Source organism: Paralichthys olivaceus, chromosome 14, assembly GCF_024713975.1.
Source record: "Paralichthys olivaceus isolate ysfri-2021 chromosome 14, ASM2471397v2, whole genome shotgun sequence".
Classification (NCBI taxonomy): Eukaryota; Metazoa; Chordata; class Actinopteri; order Pleuronectiformes; family Paralichthyidae; genus Paralichthys; species Paralichthys olivaceus.
In genome coordinates this window covers 8,070,446-8,089,512 of record NC_091106.1, presented here as the reverse complement: position 1 = coordinate 8,089,512, position 19,067 = coordinate 8,070,446, and the positions used below count along the sequence as shown (strand labels likewise).

Genomic DNA, 19,067 nt, shown 5'->3' with positions numbered 1-19,067 from the left:
TCCTTATACTGCCGCGTACACGTTTTCGCTGGCCACTCATTGACTCTGAGAATAACACAAGATCTGTCTTTGCTGTCAGACAAGCTTTTAAGAGAAAGTACACTCTGTGTTCCATTTGCTCAAGCCATTAGGACGATGTGGATGAGCATGTAAATGAACACTGGGTTCACTGGACTGATTATAATGGTCTTTACGTAGAGTCGCTGTGAATGAGTAATCCAGTGGACAGTTACTGGAGAACTGAAAAGCCTGAGCGCAGCTGTCATGCTTATTTAATCATGACAGCCTTTCCCTTTTTTGGTGGGGGGTTGTTTTCATCATAACTGTATGCTTTCTCTTTCCCGTTACAGCAACCTAACTTCAAGCAGAAGTTTGTGGCCTTGCTTAAGAGGTTCAAGGTGACAGATGAGGTGAGTTGCCTTTGTTTTGATCGACAACCAGGAGACTGAGTTCAATGTCAAAGCAGCAAACAGTGTGTTGAAATTTAGAGCAGGCAGCATCCATCCCTGTGCAGCCCTCTGGAATTTCTCCATCCTTCTGTTATGAAGACTTCAGTGAGTCAGCTTCAATACATTTCAGTTATTAAATTGCACTCTGGGGGGGACTAATCTGTAGTTCTAGCATGCTCCAGTCTGCAGGAGCATTGTCTGTGAAGAAATCAGTGCCACAGCAGAAGTACAAGTGTCATTATAATGCTTGGCTGCCTTACCTCCGTGTTCATGGATGTATGATTCATACTTTGCCATTAGCTGCAATCCTTATGCAAAATCCATTAACAGCCTTATTCTCCATCGGTTAATCTAATGGTAAATGTAGGCTCAGAGGCTTGTCCTATTTAAGGTTTGTGTTTTTCTTCTCGAGTATGAATGTAAAGTGTTTCTGGATTCTACATAAAAGCTTATAATCAGGTCATCGGCAGGATGTCGAACAGTTGTGTGCAACTACATGTCCTCCACTACATAATCTACATTAGGCAAATATACATATAACTACTAGCAAATTGTGGAATCTATGGGAGTAATAGTTCCTTTTCTACTTCTGACATCAAAAAGAGGTAGGTTTCCACACCAAATGAGGATGTGCACTACCTTTTTACTCCTCCCTTTAGGTTTATGTTTAACCATCCGCATCAAGAGATGTATGTATAAGATTTAACCTAGTGATGCTTATAGGAGCCTCTGGGCCATCAGCCTCGCCGGATGATTCTGGAAGCTGCAGGTGGCTCGTGATCTTTTATCACACCCTCTAATCTCTTCCCTGTGGCTGGTCAGTGTGCAGGGTTACAGTTCTATAAATACACAGCCAGGAGGAGGAGAGTGGACAGACTGTGTTTATCTGCTCCCTGCCAGCTCCTGCACTTATAGAGTGGCATTAATCACTTGATTAGTCCACAAGGTCTGGCTGTGTGCAGTTTCTATGATATACATCCCCACTGTGCAGCTGGTAGATCAAGGCACATCACCTGAGCTCTCTCTTCAAGCACTCACTTACCTTCTAAGTGGTCCACTTATGGCCAAGGCAGAGATGTATTTGTGCTATAGCTTGTTTTTTTTTGTTTTACAGCCGTTAGTGCTGTTGTTCATTCATTAGGCTCCAGTAACCCAGCTGTGAAAGTGATTAGCTAATGCACAGCACCAGTCACTCCCTACATTTATTTAATCCATGGCCATAATCCCTGATTACAGTGTGCTGATGTGTTAATGATGTGTCTATCCTGTGGGGCAGGTCCTGGACTCTGACCCTGTAGACCAGACCCAGGAGGTGGAGGAGGATCTGGACTTACTATATGACAGTCTTGAAGTGTACAACCAGAGCGACAGCGGGCCAGAGATGGAGGATAACGAGAGCGTCCTTAGCACACCTAAACCTAAACTGAAGTATGTCTGCACTCTACCTCTTTAGTCTAATAATTCTATTGACTAAAATATTTATTTTCTGTATATTATGATGGAGAATAGAGCCACTTAAAGGGATGGGGCTTTGAGAATACAGTCGTAATATAAAAAGAATAAAGTCATATATTTAGGCTATGACCTTATACTAAGGTTTGACAAATAACAAAATAGGTAAGGTTTTTGCTCATGAGCACCACACTATCATAAGTATCAGGACTATCAGGTTAAAATTGTGAGTGTGCCTATTTATCCTCGTGATATTATGACCTTTTTCTCATTACTTAATGCCTTTACTTTTGTAATGAGTTTTTTCTCATTAAATTACGACTTTCTCGTCATATTAGGATTTTTTTTCTGTTAAATTACAATTTTATCCTCATAATACTATGACATCCTTCTCTATCACAACTTTATTCTTGAAATATTACTGGAATATTCTTGAAATCTCATAATTTGCATTTCTTCGTATGGCACTAATATGGTTTATTGGGAAATTGGACATTTTTGGGATTTGGTTCAAAGACATATATATATATTAAAATATATATTATTTCTGTGTTGTTAAATTCAAATCTTCCTGTTTCTGTTTTTAGGCCGTTTTTTGAAGGGATGTCTCACTCCAGCTCTCAGACAGAAATTGGAAGCATACACAGCCAGAAAAGTCAGCAGAGAGAGCTGTCATGTCCTGTAAGTTGATCAGCCGATCCAATAACAGGCCTCTTTGATGCCTCTCAGCTCCACTGTTTACTGGTTAAGTTCTTCCCTCTAGATTTCTGCTGAAGTTCTTTTTTTTTGTTAACAGTGTTGTGTAAAGGAATTCCCCATGGTTAGCAGTGTTTAAATATCTGACAGTCTTCTGTGCTTATTGTGGTTTAGGGATTCCCAAGGTCTATGATACTGCAGGGAAGATATTCTGAGCACGAGTGCAATGCCCCCCACCAGCTCCCACCCCTGCAAAAGAGGACGGGCTGTGGTCCTTACCCTATTCACCCCTGTAGTCCTGCACTATTTATAGGGACTGACACCCACTGACCTCTCCACCACCACCATCAACACACACACAAATATGCTCCCATACACAGGGAAAAGATTGGCTATAGCTGTCCCTGAATTCCTGCTCAGATTTATGGCCCATTGGAATCAGCAAGGGCAGAGAAAGAGAGAGACATGTTGAGTCTGATGGCGATAGAAGGAGTGCTGTTTATAAATATCTGGGAATCCATTTTAGCCTGTAATAAAACAGCCTGGAGCACTGCAGACTGCTATAGTCCTCCATTTTACCCAATAAATGTCTCAAGCTGAACTCCGTAAAAATGTCTGCGAGACAAAATGTATCGTCTTTGATCTGATATTGAAATGAATTAAGTAGATGTTAGGATATGCACTTAAACACTTTGTCGCGTAAACCTGAACATATAAAAGTGTCATTTATACTTTTGAAGTTTATATATTAGTACACAGTGGGTGGTAGTGAAACGTTAAGACGCTTTTAGAGATATTTATACTCTGCCGCTGTCACCGAGCTGGACTGTGTTGAGACACAATGTGAAATAATGTCAGTCCTGAGAAACTTCAATCTCAACAGATAGACCATAATATTATTGTGAAATCACTGATGTTAATGAGTTCATGTTTTCAGATGGTCTCATTCATCCGCACCACTGTGTTGTGTGTCTGAAATAATGGTGTGTGTGTGTGTGTGTGTGTGTGTGTGTGTGTGTGTATTTACCCTGCAGAGTGGAGACTTTTTGACTGTGGAGAGATGTAAAGTACAAGGAGCTCGGTATCAAGACGACAGCATCACAGATACAACTGTTGTGGTATGTTTTTGGAACAACTAGTTTCCTTTTTTCTTCTGCTAAATCCCCCTTGAGCGTCTCTTTCTCAAACCTATCCCGTCCACTTGAGTGCTCTTTCCTCCCATGGGTCTTTGTTGTTTTCTAAGAGAACTCCCAGAGGGAGGGAGTATGTAAGGCCGAGCAAACCAAACAGCCTCAGCCATCCATTATGGATCAGAGAAGGCAGCACCATGCAGGAGGAGTCTTGACTGGCGGCGATTGAAGGAGAGATGTTTGTGTTTGTTGTCGTCTTTGTGCTGTTGAGTCTGTCCAACCTGTTGCTCCGACCCCCGACTCCCCCTCTGAGCTGCACACTGCCCGATCATCTCCCTGTTCCACTAACCCAGTTCAAAATGAATATCTGAGCTGCAGGAACAGTGGCCACCTGCTAAGAGACCACAGCTTTTTATCTCATCTGTCATGGAGCACTTGCATCATTATCTCCAACCTCAACAGCTCAGCTGAATAATTCAGCAGGCCAGCACCTCTCAACCTCCCTTCACACCTCCACTGTTTCTCAACTCTTCTCCTTAAAATGCTGGCTGCGTATTCTCCATGCAGACAGAATAGAGAATGTACCTGAAGGGAGGAATCTGGTCTAGTTTGATGGGATGTGATGGTGTTGTATGATAAACATAATTTTCGTGGCTCATCTTTGCTCCCTCCTCCTTTTGGATCAGGAGCCAGAGACTGACGACAACGGGCCCGGGCCGGGGGAGGTGAGCAGCTGGGATGTCAACACTGAGCGAATGACCAGCAGTGTTGGCAAGCTCTGCAAGACAGAGTCCCAAAACCACATGTCTCCCAGGTAAATGTCTTACATGTGGACACATACACACTCGGTAGTGTTATGTCATCATGCATGAACTTTCTTATGAAAGTGTTTAGCTTTCTAACCAGTTAAGACTTGACAATAACACACTCTAAAACCTAAATGTTTGAAAATGAACGCCTAAATCCCAAAGGTTTCTCAGGAGCTCACCGAATCACCAACATTTACATTAACTCTTAATTTCTCAGCATCTGAAGCAGATAAAGACATAAAATGAAAACTTCTGATAAAATATTTGTCATTAACCTAAACTCTATAACAGTTTTTGAAAACCAACAAATGTGGCAACCCCACCAGTCACATGTCATGATAAAAAACAAGACTATGATATCGTGGATGAGACACATTTCATCTGGCTCTAAAGATAGAGACATGCACACCACACAACTCACCTGACCTTAATGGCTTAATGTGTTATTTGGGATGGTTCTTCCCACAGCAGTTGTTATTAAATTATTTATTTTTTTATGTATCTTTGTCTATTTGTTCAGCTTTGTTGCTCTGTTGTGTATTTTACACTCCTCCTGTTTGCTCTCTTTCTTAGTAAGGTTGAGAACAAGCTGCAGAGGCGTCCTCGCAGCACCTCCATGAAAGACAGACAGAACTCCAAGGCTCAGAGCGACAGAACCAGCAGTATGGAGAGCGAGTACTCCCCAGACTCACGACTCATAGCACAGGTGAGCTACACACACCGATGTAACATCAAGCCGCAGATCTGTTCTTCACAGATGTTTTTAGTCTGAGACTCTGCTTCTTATTTGTGCCAAAGGTTCCCAGGAAGTCTGTGTACGACCAACTGAACCAGATCCTCATCTCTGACGAACGCCTTCCAGAGAGCATCATCCTCATCAACACCATGGAGTGGCAAGGACAGGTGTGTGCTTTACTACAGACATGTTGACCTTCATCTCTTCATATATACTGTAGAAACACTACGGGCTTGCCACGCTACAAGCATTTCCTGACATTATTGCATAAGACAAAAAGTATCGTTCATGGGATGTACACTGTGTAGCCCCAGTAGCATGTTTTTCCTGCTTTCTCTCCAGCCCTTTCACCCCTGCCTCTTTTATCTCCATGAACTCATCGTGTCCCTCTCACATGTGTTTCTGTGCAGTATGTAGCCGAGTTGCTCCATGAACAGGCCCAGCCCATTGTGTCCACCTGCTCTGCAGCCGATGTTCAGGCTGCCTTCAACACCATCGTTACTCGCATCCAGAGATTGTGAGTGGCATACATACATATATACATACATAACACACGCATTGCTTGAATGACGCAAGCCATCGGAGAGTATGATCTTGCTGCTTGTAATCTTGGGAGTCATCTTCGCTAAACAACGTGTCTTTGTGGTGGCTCGCCGCCAGAGAATTCCGGGACACCATCCCTCACTCTGCTGAAGTGCTCTCAGTCTGTGAACCCATTTTATCAAAATGTGTTTCTTTTCTCATGAAAGCTCAAGTACAATTTCTTCTCTTTTTTCTGCTCCATCTGCTCGCCTGTGTCCCCTCAGGAAGTTGTGTCAATTGCAGATGAGGCTGTCTCACTCTGCCATGCTGTTTCTGTTAAACCTGTTTTCTCTTTAATTCTGCCAAACTGCAACTTTCCCACTCTCTCCACACCTGCTCCTCAGTGTGTTTACTCCAGCTGGGGCCATGTCATGTAGAGTCATGTACATCTCTGTTAATGTGCTCACTCACTCGCTGCTGTAGCTGCCTGCTGGGTTTTTCCTCAAATGTTGACACTGAGCCGAAGCAGAACAGGTCTTTTTCTGCAAATGGAAAACCTTTAATGTCTCACTTCCTAAATTGTTTAGCAACAAAGTCCTTAAAGCTGCTGTAATGTTTGGTTAGCTTGAGGAGACGTGCAAATACTTGCAAGTACCCAGTATTTCAAATGATAATGTGCGACATAATCCGGCTTTAAAAAAAAGGTAAGACCGCTTTAAAACCTGGAAAACCCCTGAAGAGATGTAAATCATTCAGACACTCATAATTTCTCCCACACACACTCTGTGACCCGCATCTTTCATGAGTTAGCTCTCTCTCTCTTTCTCTTAATTACTCTTTCTTTCTGTCTTACCTCAACCCTTGCAGCTGCAACTGCAATGCACAGACCCCACCGACGATGAAGGTAGCAGTGGCAGGTGACCAGAGTTACCTCAGCACCATCCTGAGGTTCTTTGTGGAGCAGCTGGCCAACAAGACCCCTGACTGGCTCAGTTACATACGCTTTTTGGTGATCCCCATAGGTATGACAGTCAGGATTAGTGCAGAGTGTTACTGGAAATACCAGCCAGAACACGCTACACATTTTCATCCTTGTTGTTAATATGAGCATTTTCTTCTTGTGCACAGGTTCTCATCCCCTGGCAAAGTATGTGGCCTCCTTTGACAGCAAGTTCAACAACATCTTTATGGACACTGCATGGAGGGAGCTGTTCTGCAGGACAGATCGGCCCGCCTCAGGTAGGATGCATGGCTCTGATGTCTGACTGCAAAGCAGGTCTGTCTAATGTTCAGCCAACTTGAAAGGGAAAGAGAAGTGGTCAGAGACTGTTGGATGGAATGAGATTTTTTCCATTTGTAAAATAGTGTGCTTTGGTGTACAGAGCAACTCTCCATCATGATGCTACTTCTCTGACAGTACATTGTCAGAACCCAGGCTCAGATATTTACCCCAAGCGTTATCAGAATGGATTGTAATATTAAAGGTTTTAAATTTATGTGACATTACATTTCTTGTCCAAAAACATACATCAGCCATGATTTTGTGAATAATCCAAGTAGCTGAAATGAAGGCATTCATTATTAATCCGGTCATTTTATCAAATAAACAATCAGACTTTATTTGTCCAGCACTTTTAACACAATGAAACACAAAGTTCATTCACAAAGAATAAAGGCAACAAAAATGATACTCCATGCGACTCCTGGTTCACGCATATCCATCTTAAATCTTCTGTCCTCATCCGTTTCCTCAATTCTCACTTGTTCTTGCCCAAACAAGCCTGATCATTTTCACTCATCTCCACCCTATTCACTCACTTAATTTACTCCCCATAGATGCAAGAGTCACACACCACGTTGAATCATCAAGTGTTTGCAGGAAAAAACATCAAAGATGTAAAAATGTGCTCTGTCCTCCATTGTTCCGACGTGAATTTTTATATCCTCAACACCCAAGCCAGTGTTTAGATGGCAAAGGCTGGTTCTCTCCTTCACGAGGGGAATTTGCTTAAAGTACAGAGGCAGCAGGCCAAAACAAAGTCATTACATTGACATTAAAACGTGACATTAAAAATCACCAAGTTCCCACATTTCAAGGTGCCAGAAAATGTGTGTCAGGCTGGATTTGCCCTGCAGGCCTTCTGTTCAACACACGATTTGTCTTGTGTGTCGTACGGCCGACTTCACCCACGTTTTAATGACATTTTACACTCAGCCAGCCCGTCTCCTTAATTCTCTGACATGTAAATGATTAATGCACAGTCTCCGAGCGATGTGCTGCATGTGAAAGATTTGCATATTATACACCAGTTGTCTTGCAGCTTGTTAGTCAGACATGAAACAGGAGAGAGGCATGTTGTTAACAATCTGTCTCCCTGCTCCCCTGCAGATAACATAGATGTAGCAGGACGAGTGGTTCAGTATCTGGCCGGTGCCAACGTGTCCCACCAGTTCCCCATCTCGGAAGCCATGCTCACCTACAAACAGAAGAGGTAAAGTGACGTTGATTATTAACTTGATTATTTGAGTGTTCTCATGTGCTGCACGTTTGTGTGTTTGCATGAATATTTTTATGCTCTGAGCACGTCTGTGTCAGAATGACTTCAAACGTGGTGTACTGATATTATTGTTCCTCTATCTTCTCTTATTAAAATTAGTTCTTGAACACAACTGATCAGTCAGTGTTTCCCACAGAATGAATGGCAGTAACGGGGGTGCACATGCACAAAGTTCACTCTCGTGTGCAACAGATTCTGAGTGATACTTATGCGAAAGTATAGAACAAAAGATAAGTTCTCTCACAAGAGAAAGAACTGCATTGCATTCGATAACTGCAGCTGAGACTTTGAGGTTTGACCGTCAGCCTGGACGGTAAAAACATTATGCACCGTAGCGTGAGCATGTGGTAGCGTGAGCACGTTCTTAGAGCAACAGTGCTAGCAAGCATGCAGCAAATAGCACTGCACTAATTTAGAATATAGATACATTACGACATGGTGGACCGCCACAGTCTAGACAATTAGTGGGAACTACTGGATCAGACCATGACTTGGAAAGAAAATGTGCATGAGGAAGATATTGAGGTGTAAATATGCATATGCATGCAGGCATGTGTCTACATATTCAAATACACACACACACACAGTGTAGTCACATCTGTTTATTATGACGTAAAAATGTCAAGAAGCTTCAGGTTTTTATTTATTTCAAGTTCACTGTTTGATGAAAGTATTTATGGGTTGTAATTAAATGTTATGGAGCAGGGATTTGATTTTCAGGTTAGTACAGGCCTCTGTCGACAAAGTACCACATTGAGCCAGTTTTCATCTCACACACTCAGCAGACAGTCCTTTGCATCTCGCTGTGCATTTGCTTGTTTTCTTTCTGAGGTTTGACCAAACCCCCTCCCCTCTTTGTGACAGTGGCTTTTTACTGGACGGAGAGATCCGAAATACAACACGCAGATTTAACACTGACGCATTCCTTCTTCCCCCCTTTCCCCCCTTTTTGATTTGCATTCAAGGAAAAGGAGTTTGTATTTTGATTTTTACATCAGGTATCTGATTCGACTCTTGTTTTGCCCTCCCTATTCTCTCTCCTCCTCTTCCATTTGGCTTGCGCTCCTCTCGCTGTGTCTTAACATTCCTCCTCTCACACTCGATACTCACTGTAACTTCACTCTGCACTCTGTCCTTACTCGTGTCTTTGGTTTGCTGTGACTTTGGGTTTTACTCCTCCCTCTGTGTTGTTGCTGTGGAGATTTGCCTTACAACCTTTTAACAAATTGGCAAAGTGGAATGGTTTTCTGGCTCATACATCCAGCCATATCAGTATCATGAGAAATGTTCAATCAATAAAAGTTAGGACTTAGGAATGACTTGATGCAAACGTTGGTGATTGATTTACAACCTGTCGGTACAAGTGTTTTGTTCAGTTGTGGTATTGCTATGCAAAACCTTCAGCTTTCCCGATGTAATGCAACTGAATCATGATGATGAAATACAGCACTGGCGCCCAAGCAGGTGAGATGGCCGTTGTCTGCTGTTCTGCATCCTGCACTGGAACAAAAGCCAGCACCTCCCCTCGTCCTTGCGTTGTTGTTGTTGTGGGTGCAGTCTATTTTGCAGGCTCATGAAGAGAGAATCGCCGACTAGGTTAGGAGCTGCGCGGCTGGTTGCTGCACGTTAGAGGACATTAGCAGTCAGATAACACTTTCTCAGCTCTTCCCCGCCGAGTCATTTGGTGCTTGTACTTTTTAGAATCTGTTGTCGTGGCCTGCATGTGTGCTAAACTTCTGTGCCCAATGATTTTTCATGTATTGCTGAACGGGTGACACGCTCAGCTTTGCAGCATAGTCGTGTAATGAAGTTACACAGTTACTACGTCTGTGCCCAAACTATCACTTTTCAAGCCATTTACAAAAATTAGCTCTCTTACCCCTTGACCCTGTCTTCTTTTGGTTGTAAGGAGCAGTCCTCTCATTCATCTCATTGTAACGTGACCCCAAAGATGACCCCATTCCACCCAAGCCAGTCATGTGCCATTTCCTCTCGATGGGTCATGGCACAGTCATCCTCCCTCCAGGACCATTGAGTGTGTTCATGTGCACCTTTTGTTGAAATGTTCAGACACGTCTCTGGTCTCACTCACAGCCTCTTCTTGTATTTTGTCTCTGCAGCCCTGATGAGGACTCCTGTCAGAAATTTGTGCCATTTATCGGGGTATGATTATTATTTTTTCCAATACAAGGTGCCAAACAGAATTTGTAGATTATTCTGTGTTGAATGTTATTTTAGACTGAAACCTTTTTTTTTTAAATTATTATTACAGGTTGTGAAAGTTGGAATTGTGGAGCAAAGCCTCTCAACCTCAGGTAAGAGGATTTGATTTGACATTTTACTGTTGTTTCTGTGTGCTGGTTAATAATAAACTTTATTTTTTAACCATTTGAAAACACTAAACTAAGTTTTCGTCTGTCTGTTAGTTTTTGTGTAATCCTGCTCTCTAACAGACAAACAAATACAGACGAAAACAAAAATACACAGTATATGTCAAATATAATAAAACTTTTACAATAACAAAAATGTTTCAAGAAGAGATGTTTTAAGAAAAGATTAAAAATACATACGATAATGAAATTTGAAACTATTTAATAGTATATTAAATAGTTTATATTATTTATTTATTTTATTTATTAAACTATTTAGTTTAATAGTTTATAGTAAACTATTCAAAAGGTAAACTGTTCCATAGTTTCAGGGCTCTAAAAGCCGTGCTTACCCATAAGCCCCTCTTATTTTGGTCCCAAAAAAAAACTTACTGGCAAGTTGTTTTCGTCTGTAAACAAGCTTATTTGGAAACCCAGTGAAGCAAGAGAGCACCTCAGTTTTAGGCATGTGTCTGACATTGAACATGACGCACCGGTGAAGAAAAAACAGAAAGGAAAACTCCTCTACTGGCAATGTGAAAGGAATCTATCACCTTTTTTTCACAGTTTTACCTGCATTTAATAAACTTGTGTATACCTGCTAGTCACCAACCATGATCTGGGAAGTGGCACACAGGGTGTGAATAAGTGCTTGATGTATGTTGGGGCGAAGCCATTCATTGCTTTAAATGAGATAAGTAGAATTTTTAAGTCAATCCAGAATGAAAAAAGGCAACCAGCGTAAAGACTGATGTATAATAAGTTATATTTAGAGAGCTCATTTATATGATGACATATTTTTACAGTGTTTAGTTTCACTTTGAAACTTTATGCATGAGATCATTTTCCCCCCAATTTGCAGTTGACTCAGATGATGCGATGGGAGGCAACACAAGCATCCTGTCCTCCCCGACTCCCCCATCGGCTGGTCTGTATGGGAAGGAGATTGGGGGCACTCCCCCGCAGTCCCCCTCTGTGTCCACCGCCCTCTCTGGAGCTGGGTATGACAAGACTCATATCACTTATCAATAAATGCAAACTCATCCCATTTTTCTTTCTCACTTTAGCTTTCATTGTCCTCTCTCTGTGCTGCTTCTTATTTTGCTTTTTCCGATGTTAGTTCTCCATGTTCGGGCAACGAGGTCATGGGTCTGCAGGTGGACTACTGGACGTGGCAAGGCCCAGAGAAGAAGAAGGAGGGAGAGAAGAGAGACGTGGGGCTGAAGAACACCCTGAAGAGTAATTTCCGCTCACTGCAAGTCAGCCGCCTCCCGTGTGGAGGGGAACTCACCCCTCCGCCCAGCATGGCCATGACTGTTGTTACCAAGGAGAAGAACAAGAAAGGTACGCTTGGAAATTGTGAAGCATCTGTACTCATAGACCATAAACAGTGTCTGTGAACTAGTAAATAAGCTGCAGCTTTGATATTTAGCTGGATGACATCTGCAACTATTTCTTTATATGTATCTAACAGTGAGCAAAAATGATATTTGTATAACGGAGTAGGTATAAAATCTTTGTATATTTTTATATTTGTATAAAAGAGTACTATGTATATTTCTTTATAAGACTAGTCGCCTCTTTAAAATTGCACTTCTATAGTATGTGTCAGACACTTTCTAATTCAATGCAGCAGAACCCGAGATATCTTCTTTTGTTAGCATGTATTCTTCTTCGTTTTTAAGAAAAACTGATGCCTACACTACCCACAATGCAACCTGTCAGCTCAGTCAGAGATGCAGGTGTGTTATGCTAGTAACATCTTATGTAGCCTGGAACTGTAGTCCTCAGAGATGAGGAGCAGTTACAGAGATCTGATGAACTCACTTCTTTCTTACTCCACAACCCGATTTATTCTTTTCATCTTATTTCAAGAACCAATGCTGACTCAGATGACATCACACGAGGCATTTAATCACATGCAGCTCTCTCTGTCGCCACAAAAAGCCTAACACAGTTTTTCCACACTCACAGTTGTGCTTCCTGAGACCAGTAAACATTTGCTGTGTAAAATCAGCTGAGTTTCCTCTTCAGCACAAAAGCAAATGACTGGGCTCTCCCTCCTCTCCCTCCGCAGTGATTTTTCTCAGCAAGAAGCCCAAGGAGAAAGAGCTGGACTCTAAGAGCCAAGTGATTGATGGTATCAGCAGGTTGATCTGCACAGCCAAGCACCAGCACACAATGCTGAGAGGTGAGACTGCACACAGCTGAAGCTGCACTGCCCCCTGGTGCTGATGCCACAACTCGCCTCAGTGTTGCATGGTGTAAATCAGTGACTCTGGGGATTGCAAGATCGTTTCTGGAGCTCGCCAGATGGTTGTGGAGAAAATAATAACACGTTCCGTTCAAAATAAAATGACTGGGATTGTGTTTACATTCAATTGTCTGTACCAGTGATAACGTCTGCTTTAGACTGGACGAAAGCAGCTTTAATGCATGAATAAAAACAAATCCACTGAGAGCCACTGATTTCAATAATGAACGACCTTCTCTGAAACCCTCAAGCAGGATCTTTCATGTTGACTATGTTATTCTTCAGTTTGTGTATTTAACTGTGATCCTTCTTCTTCTTCAGTCACTATTGACGGAGTGGAGTGGAATGATGTGAAGTTTTTCCAGCTTGCCGCCCAGTGGCCGACACATGTCAAGCACTTCCCTGTTGGAATCTTCGGTTACACTAAGCCTGTGTGACCCCGGCCGCCGTCACTGCAACCTCACCCACTACCAGACTCCCCGCCGCACTTGTCTCACCGAAAGGCTACAGAGCATTAGAGGAAAAGCCAACCGGCCCCTGCCAGTAATAGTTTTCCTGTGGAAATCTTACTGACTCACAACCGTGTTCAATACACAAACTTCATGTCGTCAATTTGATGTTTTGATGTTGTTGGGTGTTGTTGTTTTGTTTTGTTTTCTACACACTACAGAAAGAACAAGTACTATTTTGTAAGATTTGTGCTACCGCCTCGGAGGTATTTTGAGGCTTTTTGACAATTTGCCACATTTCGATAATGGCAGCTGTGTTTGCACTTTTTGTTTTTGTTAACATTTTATTATTTCTGTGAAATCCTACATTTATTGTTACTCTATAGACAATGGAGGAGTGTGGTGGTGACGTGCAGTGGCGTGCGTGAGATTGTTTGAGACCGTGTTTGTGTTTGTTGTTGAAAGTTGGAATATTGCTGTGAATCTAGATGGAATCCTTCTCTTCGAAACTCAGTGCTCCGTTTTCTTACTCGTCCCTTTACGTTCTCCACATAGGTCCATTTTTATAAAAAAGGAACACTGCGTTCTTTTTGCCTCGATGCTTTCAAGCACACTGTGCATCTAAAGCAAATCAAAACAGAAACAACAACTGGAGCTTTGTATGTTTGAAGGTAGCTATGATGAATGTAGCTATGACACATTTGTAACATGTAAGCCGTTCGTCCAATGACTTCATTCATGTAAGTACTGGAGATTTTTGTATCGATGTACATTTGGATTGTACAGTAACAGACTTTAGAAGCAGGGTAACGTGACACAGAAACAACAGACTTCATCTCCCAACAGCTGAACGCCAAATTTAGTTGTGACTCTATGAGCTGACGTATTCGTTTCTCACTCTTTTGTTCCACTTGAGTGTAATCAGGCCTCTCTGGAGTAAATTCAGGTTGTAACAGCTTTTCTTTGGCAAACATGGCCGCCCCATATTCAGCTGACCCTGAGACAACATCTCACAGACCTGCAGTAACACAGCAAATAACTGGATCGCTCCCAATATGCGGCGATGTGCCAAAGTGGCGTTTGTTTCACAGTGTAACCGACAGAGCTCTTTCCTTGGCCAAATAGTTTGTAAGAAATAAAACTAATAAATAGTGTGGTCCCTGTGGAGATCAGTATTTAGATTACTGAGGTGAAAAAAAATAATTTACAGATTAGTTTTCCACTTTTTTTGGCCAAATGTGGACGTGCACATCCAAACCAACCGTCGTGCCCTTTACCACGGCTCCGTCATGCAGGTAGCCCCCAACCGTGAACTGCTCATTCAGGACATCTTTGTTCTGGGTACATCTCTAATAGGAATGAGCTGCTCTCATTTGAATTGTGCTTTGACGGTAGAGTTAAGCGAAACCGAGTAATGTATTGCTTTTAAAACATGATGAAAAGTGTATGGAGTCTTGCCAGAAGTCACTGCCTGTGTGTGTGTGTGTCTGTGTGTAGCTGTGCTATATGTTCGATGGTACTCCCTGAACAGTGTTGCGTGGAATATTTTTGCAAGAGGATGAGTTTGTTGTTGCTTTTTTTTTTATAAAGTGAAACCTTACGAGCTTTGACAGGCTGGGCTTTTTTCTTTTTTTTTTTAGCATTGTATATAAATATATATACAAGGTGTACTATTGTGAACCGCAAATCCCCCCTTCCACTAAATTGAAAGCACAAATAGTGTACTTTTATTTGTTGACGTAAATACCAAATATATTTACAGACTATGAAGTTGACTTGTACAATGCAAACGCTATAAGGTTTGTCGTTTCTCATACATTTCCCTCACTTTGTGATGCACTTTCATGTGGTTTTTTTACACACCTTTGCTCCAGTTGGGACACGCTTTGGTTTGAGGTGAAGTTTTTGAGGCGTTGATGAAATGTAAACCACTGCCTGGAGTCAAGAGAAGGCCTTTTTTTGATTATTTTAGAAATAACCCTTATTCTCATGAGGATGTTGTTTATGTTGATGGGTTTAAAGCGCCCCCTGGGGTCTGAAAACCGTCATGGTTGTCTGTTACTTAAATGTTTTGACACTTGACGTTCAAGCTTATTTTGCAGCTGCCACCGATGTCCCGTCTGCCCGCAACGTTTACACTCAGTTTTCTTCTCTCCTGCCTTTTTTTGAAGGGTTCAGTCTTCTCTCGGTCACAAGGCTGACGAACCCCGACAGATTTTAAAACTCGGGCTGTGAAGTGTTTGCCGGGGCAGAGTTGATTGAGGGAATATGTCAAAGTGAGTTAGCCTCTTAAATATTAAATGGGCTAAATGACAAGTGGATTTCAATGTATTTGACCTCAAGTTTGTTTTTTTCCCTTTGCCCTAAACCTAGAGGTAGCATGGGTGTGTTTTACAAGACTGGATCAATGAGCGGGCACGACGACACAACTTTAGCACTGCGGAAAAACAAACGTAACATCTGTGTTAACGTTCATTGATGGTCGAACAACGTGCCTTCTCAATGCTCCTGTTACTTGAAATGCCACCCAGTGTCTTTGCACAAACCCTATTTTAAATGACATGACAGTATTTTTAAATTTACCACTAAAAATATGGGTTACTCTGCATGTTTTACTATAGATGTAAATATGTTTTGGATTTTTATATCGTTTTGTTTCTTTCCATGCTCTCACAAGCAGTTGTGTTAAATAAAATTTTTAATCTTCTGTACAAACAGTTTGTCTTTATTCATATTTTCTGATTTGATTCAACTGTCCAGAACAAAACAACATCACAAGACGACAGCGTCCGGACTCCTGTCGTGTTATTAAGCAGTGCGTGTCGGCAGGTTGACGTAACTCTTCATGGAGGGCAGCGGTTTAATCTTGCGTCCGGCCCAGCCTCCCTTCCTCTGCCACAACCCGCTCGAAGGGCGAACGCCAAACCAGCGATTGCGACCTGCTTTACCGATGATCTCTTTGTTGTGGTCAATGTTGGACACGCGTCCCACCGTTACAATGCAGGTCTCCAGTACCTGGGAGCATCAGAGGCGACAACGTTGAGTTGAGATTAGAATGTTTTGTTTAAACCAGTCAGTGTAATCTTAATCCAGATGACCTCACCTGAACCTGCTGCTTTGAAGGAAGCTGAACGATCGCGGTTCCGTTCACTTTACGAAGCAGAACGCCGCTCGTGCCTGAAAACCAAAAAAACAACCCCGACATTTCATTTGACTTAAAATGGAAGCTACTTTCTGTCACTGTTCTGTGACATTTTACAAACTGAACCATTTTCAAGCGTTGGCATGTGAATCATCCTCGAAGTTACTGAACACGCAACATTTAAAAAGCACAAAATAAGAGATTCACCTGCAGCACGGATGTACTCTGATCCCTTCCCTGGTTGTATCTCCAGGTTGTTCACCAGGGTCCCCACAGGCAGCGCTCCGAGTGGGTGGGCATCACCTTCCTTGGCCAGGACTAAAGTGGTGATTTTAATTTGCGTTAAACAGAGGTTACAAGTAGCAGCATTGTTAAACATGGCAGAAATCTTTATAGTTTTAAAGTTTAGAGGATGATCTCGTACCCGCCATGCGTCCGATGGCTCCAGATGTTTTAATGACGTCTCCGACCTGCATGTTCTCTGTAGCCACGATCCATCTCTTACGGTTGCCTCCGGCGACCAGTGCAATGTCAGCAGACCTGTACAGACATCACAGATCGTGAGAAGCAATTCTGTGTTCTTGATCTTTACGACAAGTGTGCGTGACAGAAGCTGATCTCACCTGCACGGGTCGTACCGCACCTCCACAACCTTCTCCTCGAATGACTGAGCCTCTTTGCCCGGCTCAAAGCGAAGTCGCTGGAAGTCGATCCACCGGTATTTTTGTTTATGGCCTCCGCCGATGCCGTGCGTCCGTATCCTTCCTGCGCAGCGGAAAAAAAGAGATGAGACACTCATCCGTCAGCTCTGGTCTGAAGAAGTGAGCTCTATAAAAATGTCTGCTGCTTTCTGAATGGATTTGGAGCAGGTTAGGGGTTCAGCATGAGTTACCATGGTGATTTACCCCAGTTTGTGAACCTGCACCATAGGACTGAACAGTCTGAGTTAAACCTGAAGATACTTCCCTCACCACAAACTCAGCTTCATGTACAACACACAACCACCCGTCGCTCCTCTTTACCTGTGTGATCTCGGCCTCCTGTCTTTTTCATCCCTATTGGTCTGATGGTGTACTTCTCCCTCTGCTTCCAAAATGTCTTGTTCTGCTCCAGAGAGGCTGAGGTGAGGAAGCCTCGGCACTGAGCCGCTGTGTTGGGCACCAGAGCTCCCAGTTCAAACCGTGCCGCTGCCTGTTGACACGAAAACAGAGGCAGACATGGAACATCCCCCCTGAGAGATCCGATCACAGTCGTGGTTCAAATTAAATCGTTAACGTGTCTCCTGTGGCCACTCGTGATCGGATCTCACTTCCATCATGTTCATCATTTGTGTTCACAAATACCAAATAATGTTGTTTGTACCCAGTTTGAGTTCACACGTCTGTGTGTGTGTGGTCCAGGTATTACTGAGGGACCTGACTGTTTCTCATTATGGGGATTCCTCTTCATTATGGAGAAAACAACAAGTCCCCTCAATGTAAATCATCACATTTTAAGGGGAAGACATATTTTAAGGTCAAGTCCCCAGGACATCAATGTGGGTCAATGTGATGTCAAGGAGACACAGCCATGTGTGTGTGTGTGTGTGTGTGTGTGTGTGTGTGTGTGTGTGTGTGTGTGTGTGTGTGTGTGTGTGTGTGTGTGTGTGTGTGTGTGTGTGTGTGTGTGTTTTACCTGTGGTGAGAGCAGAGCATGCTGGGACACTGTCAGTGATCGCAGAGCTCGAGTGAGACACGACAGCGCCATGACAACGTCCTCCTGTGAGAACAGAGCAGATTCACTTCCTCTTCAAATGAACCTCCACGTTTGTCTTTTCTACACATTGACTGCTCCACATTCATCGGTGTGTGGTTGTGTTTCTGTTCCTCTGCAGATCACAGTTAGCTTAGCTTGTGTGCACCGAGTTAATCCGGTGGAAGAACCAGACCTGCCTTCACTTTTCTGGTTCAGTGAACTAACGTGTCTCTTCTGTACAAACCAAACTAACAGTGACATGAAAACCAACCTTTAGATTTCACTTGTTCATCACCAGCCTCTCATCTGCGTCCTTCACAGTCCTGCACGCCGCGTCGCATGTTGATGACGTCAGAGATCAGCTATTGTCTTTGCGCAACGCGTCCAGCAGATGGCGCCCTTGTATTTCCTCAGGATCAGCTTTGTTTTGAAATTTTACCCTTTTGATTGGTTGATTGGTTGATTGGTCATTATTATTATTATTATTATTATTATTATTATTATTATTATTATTATTATTATTATTATTATTATTATTATTATTATATTGTTGTTGTTGTTATTATTGTTGTTATTATTATTATTAAACACAATCAAAGTCCAAAATGTCACACATCCTGTATGTGTTTATTCTTTATATTCATCTGTGTCTATTTCCTTCACAGCAAATCATTGGATGATTTTAAACATGGATGCTTGTTCGCATCATTAAACTCAGTGTAATAAACCTGAACCATTTTAACTGAGACACTTCTTCCCACACTTTA

The 19,067-nt window shown here is 42.5% G+C and overlaps 2 protein-coding genes across 3 annotated transcripts in view; one reads left to right on the top strand and one right to left on the bottom strand.

The window, feature by feature from the left end:
- Positions 1–16,139, top strand: part of LOC109636146 (phosphofurin acidic cluster sorting protein 2) — a 47,844-nt gene extending 31,705 nt beyond the window's left edge. Inside the window, exons 8-25 of one of the 2 annotated variants that reach the window (XM_069539292.1) lie at positions 351–410; positions 1,726–1,877; positions 2,489–2,582; positions 3,632–3,715; positions 4,414–4,541; positions 5,110–5,242; positions 5,335–5,439; positions 5,683–5,789; positions 6,662–6,816; positions 6,923–7,033; positions 8,184–8,286; positions 9,318–9,350; positions 10,473–10,515; positions 10,625–10,667; positions 11,584–11,722; positions 11,842–12,065; positions 12,799–12,912; positions 13,297–16,139. In XM_069539292.1, the coding sequence (XP_069395393.1) occupies positions 351–410; positions 1,726–1,877; positions 2,489–2,582; positions 3,632–3,715; positions 4,414–4,541; positions 5,110–5,242; positions 5,335–5,439; positions 5,683–5,789; positions 6,662–6,816; positions 6,923–7,033; positions 8,184–8,286; positions 9,318–9,350; positions 10,473–10,515; positions 10,625–10,667; positions 11,584–11,722; positions 11,842–12,065; positions 12,799–12,912; positions 13,297–13,412 (1,944 nt within the window). In that variant the 3' untranslated portion in view covers positions 13,413–16,139. The remainder of the gene's footprint in view (positions 1–350; positions 411–1,725; positions 1,878–2,488; positions 2,583–3,631; positions 3,716–4,413; positions 4,542–5,109; positions 5,243–5,334; positions 5,440–5,682; positions 5,790–6,661; positions 6,817–6,922; positions 7,034–8,183; positions 8,287–9,317; positions 9,351–10,472; positions 10,516–10,624; positions 10,668–11,583; positions 11,723–11,841; positions 12,066–12,798; positions 12,913–13,296) is intronic. The other variant, XM_020097718.2, reaches the window with a different exon arrangement.
- Positions 16,105–18,705, bottom strand: mrpl2 (mitochondrial ribosomal protein L2). The gene is made up of 8 exons (XM_069539304.1): positions 18,572–18,705; positions 18,241–18,324; positions 17,589–17,757; positions 17,190–17,331; positions 16,991–17,106; positions 16,774–16,884; positions 16,528–16,601; positions 16,105–16,439 (listed from the first exon to the last, which is right to left on the bottom strand). The coding sequence occupies exons 2-8, from the start codon at positions 18,310–18,312 to the stop codon at positions 16,233–16,235; spliced, it is 891 nt and encodes a 296-aa protein (XP_069395405.1). The 5' UTR covers positions 18,313–18,324; positions 18,572–18,705; the 3' UTR covers positions 16,105–16,232.
- Between the last annotated feature and the right edge of the window lie 362 nt (positions 18,706–19,067).